General features: G+C 42.7%; 1 protein-coding gene across 3 annotated transcripts in view; it reads left to right on the plus strand.

Annotated features, from left to right (window-relative positions):
* The window catches only part of SP1 (Sp1 transcription factor), a 44,278-nt gene extending 32,913 nt beyond the window's left edge, over positions 1-11,365 (plus strand). For all 3 annotated transcript variants that reach the window (XM_070370861.1, XM_070370863.1, XM_070370862.1), the window contains exon 6: positions 43-11,365. In XM_070370861.1, coding sequence (XP_070226962.1) covers positions 43-356 — 314 coding nt within the window. In that variant the 3' untranslated portion in view covers positions 357-11,365. The remainder of the gene's footprint in view (positions 1-42) is intronic.
* The last annotated feature ends 415 nt before the right edge of the window (positions 11,366-11,780 follow it).

Here is an 11,780-nt window from a genome sequence, read left to right on the forward strand (position 1 = left end):
TAAGATGTGATTTTCTCATCTTCTTACTCTTCCTTTACCTAGGTGAGAAGAAATTTGCCTGCCCTGAGTGTCCCAAGCGCTTCATGAGGAGTGACCACCTGTCAAAGCATATCAAGACCCACCAGAATAAGAAGGGAGGCCCGGGTGTAGCCCTGAGTGTGGGCACTTTGCCCCTGGACAGTGGGGCAGGTTCAGAAGGCAGTGGTACTGCCACCCCTTCAGCCCTTATTACCACCAACATGGTAGCCATGGAGGCCATTTGTCCGGAGGGTATTGCCCGTCTTGCCAACAGTGGCATCAATGTCATGCAGGTGGCAGATCTGCAGTCCATTAATATCAGTGGCAATGGCTTCTGAGATCAGGCACCTGGGGCCAGAGACATATGGGCCATACCCATCAACCCTGGGATGCAAGGTAGCATGGGTCCAAGAGACGTGTGGGAGAGTGAGCCATGAGGCATTAAAAATGCATGGTGGTGGGAAGAATTGGGGGTGGGATACAAAAGAAGAGATGGGGTCCTGGCACCCACCTGTATCATCAGTACCTTCTTAAAGTGGGAAACATAGTGAAAATTCTGTTGGTACCACCTTTGGTGCCACCTTTGATGAGCATTTGTTTGACCCCAAACAGTTTCTTAACACTTCTTACCCCAGCCTCCCCCTTCCTGCATTTCCCTTCTCAGCTCCCCCATGATGGATCCCCCCCTTTCCTAAAGCCATCATGCCTTGATAAATATATATGATCATTGAAATACTTTTTAACAAAAACAGATTCTATATTATATATATATATATAAAAGATATATAGAGATGCATTTGCAGGGGTTGGCTGGGAGGAGGAAGGAGACCATTCTGTGACCAAAATACCTTGGTCATTTTTTTTATATTGCCTTATTTCCTTATGGCTGAGCCTTGTTGTGACACATCAAGATTTCTAATAGATGTTGTCTTGGCTTCCCACCAGATTAAGCATTTATATGCTCTGCTTTTAGTTTATATATACATACATAATGTTTTCCTTTCTTAATTTTGTCTTTTAATTTGGGATCAGCTTCTTGCACTCTTTCCCTGACTCAACCCTTTCTGTCTCCCCTTCTCTCGCCTGATCACTTCATATTTTGTTTTTGGTAGTGGTCCCTGGATGAGGCACTTCTGTCATTTTTTAATAAAGTCCTTAGTCCCAGCAGCAGAATGGAGAAGCCTTGAAGCTCAGGCGAATGCTTGAGGTAGCTGTGAAGAGAGTGTTCAAAATACTACTGACGCAGGCACCCTTTTGGTGCTGGAGAGTCAAAAGCACCTCTCTCTTCATTGGCTGCTCTAAGCATCAGGAATCAGAAGTCTTTCTATGGAATTGTACAAGAGACCCTTTGAAAGTTATAGTCTGGGATCAGTTTGTCCAAACTGTGAAAAGATGGTCAAATAATAGGTAGGAGCTTTCAATAGGAAAATGATGTGCTCAGAAGTGGAAGTGACTCAAGTAGTTCAGTTCAGGAGTTGGAGTGTTTGGACCTTTGTGCAACTTCTTCCAAGGTAGCTCTAAGCTTTGATGTGTGGGCTTCTGAGTTCACGTTCTGAAAGGAAATACACTTCCTCTTTTGAACATCTCCAGTAGTTGCTTTCCCATTATGTTATTGCAGAGCATCAGCCAGTGACTCTGTTCTGGATTTCCATTCTGCAGAACTCCAGAGCATGGATCAGTGGCAAGGCAGTGGTTCTTTGATCTTTCCCCTTAACTCTTCGTAGGGTGGCTCCTGAGGGGAAAGGAAGTGCTCATGATCATGGGAATGATAGCCCAGAACAAAAAGAAATCTTGTCTTACCACTGTGGCTTATAGGGGAGACCAGGGAAAACCATCCTGCTTTTCTCCATGGCCTGATTCCTGAAGAGACTGATCCAAAAATTACAGCGGCAGGGAACTCTTAGTGCATTTGGCACTGAGATTTAAATGCAACCAGAGTTGTCCTCAAGGCCCAGCCATTAAAACATTGTCTCTCTTGACTTTCTGGTATCTCGTCAGAGAGCTTTTCACTGTGAGGAAGTGTGGAAATGGCTGTGTGTATGTGTGTAATCTGTTAGATTGGGGATAGGTTTTCTGTTAGCCAATACTATAAGAGACCTGCAATAAAAAATTACCCTAATCTGATAGAAAGTGAAGTGTTTGTGTATGACCGTGTGTGAATGTGTGTTCGTGCTTGTATATATCTACACACAGATGAGAAATTATATTTGAAATTGTTGGAAAATAAATCAAATTCAGATCAAAATGCCTTTCAGGCCCATTACCTAGAAATCTATCTTAAAACCTGGGTATGTTCCTGAGGTCATTGCTTTGCTTTTGCTAAACTAGTTACAATTATGAATGGGGGATATTCTACTGCACTTTTAAAAGAAGAAACTATTTTTGTGTTTGAAAGTGAAACCAACATCCAGATCTATAGTAGAGTCCTAATTCCTCTCATAATTTTGTTTACCTTGACTATAAATAGATGATGCCATGATTCTACTATATATTTTATATAAAATCTATCCAAATTAGGGTTTGGGTAAGTTTGTGTTGTTGTTTAACCTGAAATACAATAACTGTTAATATTTTAAACAAAAGCTCACTCCATTTGGTCCTTTGTCTGCAGACTTAATAGTGTTTTTGACACAGAAGCTATTGCAAGGAGCTTTCCCCTTATCAAATTGCATTAATACTGAAGTAAAAGTTATCTGCCCAGCCATTTATCACACTCTTTGTTCCCACTCAAAGGCAGAACTCTGAACATGTTATTTTATATCTGTAATCATGTACATAGGCATCTTCTGGAGGAAAGGGGCAAGATAACTCACTGGAGTGTGCAGTGTTTTGATAGAACATTTCAAGGAATGGAATCTTCCCCAGAATGAAATTACTAGATGTAATCTAGCTTAATGATGCTGAAGCTTATACACTTTTAGGTTATTTGATGATGGTTTTCTCTGGGATGGAATGCTGGTTTACCCCCAGCTCTTAGCACAAGCAAATTTATATCCAGTTCTTTCCACTTGTCCTAGTTCCTTCTCTCCAAGGAAGCTCAAGATTCAGTATCTTGTTTGGCCCTAAAATGAAAGCCGCTACTGCTTTTATCTCCCAGCAGCAGTAAGTCAGTCAGTCTTTTCCACAGCACGTTAACCCACATTCCTTGAGTCAGGAGCTTATTGCTGAAAGTCCCTTCCCCTGAACTTTTTGCCAGAAGAAATTAGTGTAACTGACAGGCATATTGATTCTATTTTTTTTTTTTTTTTTTCACAAATTGCTCTTTTATGTAACTTTCTAATGACCAAACATTGTGGGGTTGGGGGTGCCCAGAGAAGTGATAATATTATTCCCTTATCCTTTCAGGTTGCCTGTTCACATATATCTGCTTATCATTTGATTGTCTCACTTTTTACCCAGAGCAGTAACAACCCACATCGTCTTCCTTCAGGGACTTCCCAGCGGGCACCCTGTTTATGGGTGCCATGTAGAATGCAGTGTAACAGATATTTTTCAGAATTCAGAATAGAACTCTTGATCCCAGAATGTATAGACTGAAGTGTTGGGTAAAGATTATGACTGGGGGAGGGTTAGAGACAAAGGCTGTAAATTACTATGGCTGATTGATTTATTTCTACTATATACATATATATATTTTTGCTTTTGTATATCCTATATAGGAAACTAAGCATTGTATTTTTTTTTTTTAACAAATCTGAGAAAGCACTATGAACTGCAGATGTTTGACTTTCAGAATATATTTTGTATTGTTAATATCTTCACATTGTGTGAATACTGGAAGCTGCAGATCTTTGCTAGGATGCAATAAATTTATACACTTTTTGAGGGGTTCTTCTGGGGGTGTTAATCAGGCCCCTGTTACGCTTTTGGGGAGCTCTGGTGCTAAAGTTTTCATTCAGTTGTAAGTACCCTGATGCCTTTTGGACCTTGGGATCAGATCAAAGGAGTTCTGATCCAGGTACCAAGGAAAATGAGGATAGTCTAGCTGCCTCAAGTGAGGGGCCCTTTGCATAGCTCTCCTTCCCCCTATTCAAGTACCCTCTTGGAGTTGGGAGGAGGAATGTGAAATCTCAGAGTTTCATCTCCCTTAGAAGAGAGCCAGTAACTTATTGTGCAAGGATGAAAGGTGGCAGCAGTAGCTTTGGGGAAAGGGAGGAGGATATGGCACTTCTCCAACCCCGGAAAACATTGCTTTTGAAAACTGCTGATAAACTATGGGTAGGTTATTACTTTTGTTTAGGAGCCTGTGTGCTCTGCGGTGCCTCTCTTGGCTCTACTCCTGGGGTACAGACCTCATCTAGGAGGATGAGGAGACCAGCTTTGAGGTTGACCTGTTTCTTTTCTTTGTCTGTCTTCCCTAAACACCAGCTCCCAGGAGGACATTAAGCAGCCTTAAGCTTAAATTCCTACTCCCTCTTGCCAATTTAGCTCACTTGCCTTAGATCGAAGTATGGGAAAGGGGGAAAAAAAATGGGAGTCCCTGGTTTCATTCACCTCCTAGGTCTTCTCCAGTTTGATTTCCCCAAACCCAGAAAGATTGCCTCCACAATGTTCATTTGAGGGAAATGAGTATTTTGTCCCATTTTCTCCCTTCCTCATTATCACAACCACAGCCTGCCTTGTCCCTGCTGAACAAGAAGAGGCATGATCTGTCCCTCAATTCCCTTTAATATCCAAAAAAAAAAACCATAAATAGGTCTCAAGTGAGGCTGCCGTGGGTGGTGAGGACTTTGTTGATACCTCTCCTGGGGTGTGTGTTTTCTCTTCCTCGCCTTCAGGAATTACACTGTGCCTTCTCCACAGAGGAATGGGATTCTCTACCCAGCCCCCCACTTTGCTAGCAGCTGCTCTTAAACAGTGTGCACAAGGGCAAGTCTTCATATTTCTGATCACCCCTTTCTCCCATTGGCATCCCATAGCTCTCACTTGGAATCTAAGGTGCAAAGATTTTGGGGAAAGTTGGGGAAAATGTGCTGAGATTGGTCTGAGGAGACTCCTTCTACACATACCAATGGCAGCTGCCCTAGGGCCTGCTTCCTCTTCCAGAGTCTGTCCTCCTCTGGGAGGAAGGGGCAGTGCTCCGGTCTCTGGTGCCTAAAACAAGTTTATTTCTCTCTCTTAACACTGGCAATAACCAGTCTCCATACCACTGTTGCCTTTTTAAACTTCTTAATAATCTCACGCTGTGTTTGTTGTTGGTTTCAATCCGATTATCACCTGGGCTGTGGGGAAATACTTTTAAATGCTCTCTCATCTTTCTTGCTCTTTTTTCCCCTTGATCTTGTGTATGTATGATGCTAATCTCTTGTCTTAGTTTCTTCCTGCTCTTTTGTATCTTACTTTCTTGTTACTTTCTTGTCTTTCCCCTGCCTTTTGTCTCTGGGTGTTTGGGGGCTTTTTTTTTTTTTTTTTTTTTTGCCTTTTTGTACAAAGATTAGTTCAATGTAGTCTGTAGCTCCTTTGTAAACCAATTAAAAAAAAAAGTTTTTTAATAAAAAGCCATGTCTCTGGTGTGTTGAGAGGGTTGGGATTGGGGAGAATATGGTTATAACTTCATATACTAAACCCAAAATGAAGTTTTCTAGCTACACTGTTAATACATGTTAATCAGTGCAGTGTCCTACACTTAACTCCCAGGTAAACAATTCATGACCAGATCAGTGTGCCAGGACTACACAGAAATGCAGCAGATCCAGAGGAACAGGGACAGTTTGAACTTTTTTTTCTAAATTAGCTTCTTTTTTGAAATATTTTTAAATTCAAAGGAAAGTTGCAAAGATAGTGCAGAGGGTTTCTATATTCCCCTTTCCCAATTTTCTCCGTTGTTAACATCATCAGGATATATTCTCCAAATTAAGAAACTGACATTGGTACATTACATTAGCTGAATCCTAGGCTTTGTGGGCTTTATCCGTTGATGTCCTTTTTCTGTTCCAGGATCTGTGGCAGGATACCACATTGCATTTAGTTGGTGTGTTTCCCTGGTCTCCCCTGTGACTGACAGTTTCTTAGTCTTATTGGTGACTTTGACAGTCTTTGAGAGTACTGGCCATGTTCTGTAGAGTATCCCCCAATCTGAATTTGTCTGATTTTTTTTTTCTCATTGTTAGACTGAGCTTACAGGTTTTGGGGGGAGAAAAAAGTACTACATAGGTGAAATGCCCTCATCACATCCTATCAAGGGGTGTGTGATAGCCATGTGACATGGATGGTAAAACCTTTATCACCTGGTTAAGGTAGTATTTGCCTGGTTTCTTCACTTTCTCTTTCCCTATTTGGAAGTGAGTCTGCTGCTGCTGCTAAGTCGTTTCAGTCATGTCCGACTCTGTGCAACCCCATAGACGGCAGCCCACCAGGCTCCCCCGTCCCTGGGATTCTCCAGGCAAGAACCCTGGAGTGGGTTGCCACTTCTTTCTCCAGTGGATGAAAGTGAAAGTGAAGTCGCTGAGTCGTGTCTGACTCTTAGTGACCCCATGGACTGCAGCCCACAAGGCTACTCCGTCCATGGGATTTTCCAGGCAAGAATACTGGAGTGGGGTGCCATTGCCTTCTCCGGGAAGTGAGTCTAGCCCACCCTTAATGGGGTTGGTGGGAAGTAAGCTTCTGTGAGGAAACTGCCTCTTTTTTATTAATTTAAACTAGCAAGTACTCATGTATATTTAAGTGGGTGGTTATAATCCAATTATACAATATTTTTGTTGCTCACGTTGTCCCAGCTTTGAACATTGGAAGTGCTTTTGACGTCTGTGTCCCTTTGATATGTCTACATCCTCTTTTTTTTTTCTTGAGCACTTTTTGATACATAAGATGCTTCAGGCTCATACTGTATTTTCCCTGCCCCAGCCCTAGATTGGCCATTTCTCCAGGGAGCCTTTGTTCTTTTTATTGGAGAATGGTAGTTCGAAGCCAAGATCTAGCTCCAACATATTTTGCATTCAGTTAATACCAACCTGTGTCTAAAATGACTGAATCTGGATTATGGCCCCTTGAAACTGAAATTGAAGTTAACGCTAACAGCCTTTCCCATTTCCCGTCAGCCTGTGCTTTTACTTGCCTTCGTACCTATCTAAGAATCCTTGATTGATGGTTTATACTGTAACTACCAGCATTCTTGATTATTTTTGCTCATTTGACCCCTTGTGTCCACTTCATCAAAGCACTCAGTCATTTGATTTTCTTATGTAGCCATTTGAAATATAACATTTTAATGTTTGGCTTTACTGGAGGGGTTTTTATGAGGAGGGGCTGTATGTTTTTTGGCCTTAGGAGTCTTATGTGGCCCTTTAGTTCTGTCAGCTATTCAGTCAGCAAACATTTATCGAGCCCTTACTATGTGCTAGGTTGAGGATAAAAGAAGTAAGACAGGCCCTGCTATCAAATACTTAATAGTCTGGCATAGTAATGTAGAACTGCAAGTTTCCCAGCCTTGACCCCATTTTTCAGCAGATAATTTGCTTCTTATTTTACAGAGAAAACAGAAGCATCAAAGTTCTTCAAACTTCCCTCCAATTTCCCATCAGATTTCCTCAAACTTCCCTCTCTTCTCATGTCTGCGTGTTCGCCAATACCAGTTTGCCCCCTTCTCCTAAGGAGAGAAGTGTTTTTCGTTTGCAGGGCCAAGCCTGCCACTAGTGCTCTCAACCTCATTTTCTTTGACTTCTTTTTGTTCTTTGTTTCAATAGTATTTTCTCCTTTTAAGTCTCTCCTGGAGAGACCTTCCGTCAGCCTATCATGGTGGCTCAGAAGGTAAGGAGTCTGCAATGTGGGAGACCCGGGTTCAGTCCGTGGGTTGGGAAGATCCCCTGGAGCAGGGAATGGCCACCCACTCCAGTTTTCTTGTCCAGAGCATTCCATGGACGGAGGAGCCTGATGGGCTACGGTCCATGGGGTCCCAAAGAGTTGGACACGACTGAACAACTAACACTTTTGACTTTTCAACCATGTTAAAATCTGCCTTTCTGCCCACCTCTCCCATTTTGAAAAGCCTCTGCTGCTGCTTCAAGCTGCTAACCTAATTCTTTGCATTTCCAAAGTGAGTGAGAGTTTAATTTTTCTCTTAGCCACCTGTCTGGCCATCGTTTACCAAGTCGCTCATCAGTACCAGCACCCTGGTTGCCTGCTCCAATGGCCTTTCAGCCCGTAGCCTCTTCGACCTCTTTCCAGCAGTGTGTGTCTCAGTCCTTTCTTCCCATGAAGTGTGAAACTGAGGCACTTCTGGTTTTCCTTCAACCTTTATATGTTTTAGTCTCCTTCATAGCCACTTCTTCCTCTGTCCCTGGAAGAACTGGCATTCCCCATCCTGGGTCCTTTCATTACTCTCTCACCCCTGAACAAGTTGCATTCTCTCTTCTCTTTAGCTATTACATACATGTTGGTGACACCTAAATTAAAATCCCTCACTTTTTTCTCAACCTGGCAGCCTGCTTAGTAGATATTTTCATCTGAATGTCCCACAGATAACTCACTCAACATGTAAGGAAGAAAAATAATCCTTTGTGTTCCTTACCTCACTTGCCATTAATACTCTTGATCATGTATACTTGAAATTTCAGAATCATCTTTAATTCTCTTTCATCTATCAACATTCATTTGATTACTAATCCTGTCAATATTACTAACAGTGTATCTCCATTTTCCCCCTTCTTTTGGGTTTGGTTTTTTGGCCTCTGGGCTTGGAGGATCTTAGTTTCCCAATGAGGGATTGAACCCAGGCCCATAGCAGTGAAAGCTTGGAGTTCTAACCACTGGACCACCAGGGAATTCCCTCCCTCTTTATTTCCACTGTCCTCGCACTCACCCTGGCTACTGCTTAGGTCTTGTAACTGATCTCCCTGAGCCTCAGTCGTCCATCTTTCATGTTGCCACCAGACCCCTGCTTAAAATCCTTTGCTTTTAGGAAAAGTACAACCTTTGCAGTCTGGTCCCAGTTTATCTCTAGTTGTGATTTTCAGCTTCGTGTCTCATACCCTTTTCTCCTGCTCAGTCTCTGCCCCTCCCCCATGGCCTGGCCTCAACACGCTCTTTGTGGTTTATACCTGTATTCTTGCTGCCTTTGTTCTTGCTGTTCCTTGGCTACAATAATCACCCTCCTTTTATTTGTTTTCAGTGTGATTACCTTGAGACAATTTACATATTCCTTTCTCTGTGAAACCTTTGGACACCTTTCTTCCCTTGTCTTCTCTACCCTGAACACAGTTTTAGCTTATTTGATCTTTCTGCTTGTGTAGCTCCTTGTTCATACCCTCTAGCTAGACATAATTTTCCGGTTGCTTATTGGTATTTTCTCCTGCTTTTCTAGACTGAGTTCCTGGAGGGCAAGAATCACATGTATTTTGTAGGTTCAGCATTTAATGAAATACCTTTTTTAAGACTAGGATCTAATATTTTTTGAGTTGAATGGATAAACTCACTTTAGCTTTGTCATCACTGGGGTCAAAAGTAAATTATTGGGCCACTACAGACTTTAATCAGGGGATCCTAATGAAGAGCTTTGTGTATGTGGAATCCAGGAAGCCTTCCTTCCTTTGCTGAAGTTCTTTCTCAGGACCTTCCTGATCCCCCAGCTCTCAGATCCTTACCCCTTTTCCTCCTCATCTCAGTTCTGAACTCTGCCCAGAGCATGTAGAGTTCCCATAAACCTGACTGGAATGTTTCTATATTGAGAGACAATATTTTTGCCTTGAGAGTAGTTATCCAAGGCTGTGGGTGAGGAGACTGCCTTCCTGCCTGCTCCTTACCTTGCTCTCCTCTGATAACTCCTGATGCAAGAAGCTCTTTTACCTTCAATTCCCCCCTCAGTCCCAGACTTCAGTTCAGTTCAGTCACTCAGTCGTGTCTGACTCTTTGTGACCCCATGAACTGCAGCACGCCAGGCCTCCCTGTCCATTACCAACTCCAGGAGCCTACCCAAACTCATGTCCATTGAGTTGGTGATGCCATCCAGCCATCTCATCCTCTGTTGTCGCCTTCTCCTCCTGCCCTCCATCTTTCCCAGCATCGGGGTCTTTTCCAATGAGTCAGCTCTTCGCATCAGGTGGCCAGAGTATTGAAGTTTCAGCTTTAGCATCATTCCTTCCAATGAACACCCAAGACTGATCTCCTTTAGGATGGACTGGTTGGATCTCCTTGCAGTCCTAGGGACTCCCAGGAGTCTTCACCAACACGAGTTCAAAAGCATCAATTCTTCGGTGCTCAGCTTCTTTATAGTCCAACTCACATCCATACATGACTACTGGAAAAACCATAGCCTTGAGTAGATGGACCTTTGTTGGCAAAGTAATGTCTCTGCTTTTTAATATGCTGTCTGGGTTGGCCCTAACTTTCCTTCCAAGGAGTAAGCGTCTTAATGTCATGGCTGCAGTCACCATCTGCAGTGATTTTGGAGCCCCCCAAAATAAAGTCAGCCACTGTTCCACTGTTTTCCCATCTATTTGCCATGAAGTGATGGGACCAGATGTCATGATCTTAGTTTTCTGAAATGTTGAGCTTTAAGCCAACTTTTTCACTCTTGTCTTTCACTTTCATCAAGAGGCTTTTTAGTTCCTCTTCATTTTCTGCCATAAGGGTGGTGTCATCTGCATATCTGAAGTTATTGATACTTCTCAGTCCCAGACTTAGATCTGGCAAAGGAAGATAGTTGTAACTGAGTGCAGCATTCCACCTGCCTGGACTCCTAGAAGAGCCCAAGGAGGGATGGGCAGCTATCCATCAGCCTCAAAGCCCTGGTCATGCCTCTAGCTGCTGCTTCACACTACTGGGGCTTTGATACCCTCATGTAAGCTCCTCGGAAGACAGACTCCAGAATCATCCTGCATCTAAGCCAGATCATCCCTAGAAAGGGTTTCCAGGTAGCCACCAGCGGAACAGAAGGCTAGGAAAACAGGGAACCAGAATTCCTCTAATTCTCATGAGAGCCAGTTCCACAGTTTCTTCTGGGCAGTAATCTGATGGAGCTGGACTCCTGTCTTTCGATTGCGGCACGGGATCTACACCGCTCTCCTTCCATCTCCACGCTGATGTTCCCTCTACACACTCTGAGCCCTCCGGTCACAGTCTGCAGTTCCTGCAGCTTCATAGATACTGGAGATGTACTGTGGATATGAGTCACTCCAGGAGGCCCTTTCTGACCCCTCACTGTGTCCTGAGTTTCTCCTATGTTTGCTGACCTCTGGTGGTGATAGTTTGAACTGTACTATCTTTTTATAGTGGTTGGCTGACAGGTATTGGTACACATTTTCTCAGTCCATATTCAAATACTGTGTTAAAAGAAAATATTTTTTACTGCTGAATTTTGTATTTTCTTTCAGGCATCATGGCCATAAATGCAAAAAAAAAAAAAAAAGGAAAACAGGACCTGGGCTTTAGAATCAGACTTACTACGTCCAATCCTAACTGCTATTTCCTGACAGAGTGACCTTGGTCAAGTTACCTAAATTCAGCTTTCTTACCTGTAAAGTGAAGATAATAATAACTCAATGGGAGAATTAGATGTGATGATTGTAAAATTCATAGCCCTAGTCGTGCCCTAGCACATAGGTGCTCAATAAAGTTTGTTACCTTTTCTATAATGGTGATCAATGTGATTTTTTAAAAATTTTGATAACATCAAATCTACCTTCATACACCTATTTTCAATGTGATTTTTTAAAAACTCTAATTTTATACAGCTGCTTTCCTGACCCTTGAGTTTAGAAAATCAGGTCAACTCAAAAGTCTAGGCCTGTGAAGCCTGTCTGTGCCCACAGAACCGCAGATCTGAGCCC

Source organism: Bos mutus, chromosome 5 (genome assembly GCF_027580195.1).
Source record: "Bos mutus isolate GX-2022 chromosome 5, NWIPB_WYAK_1.1, whole genome shotgun sequence".
NCBI classification, from domain to species: domain Eukaryota; kingdom Metazoa; phylum Chordata; class Mammalia; order Artiodactyla; family Bovidae; genus Bos; species Bos mutus.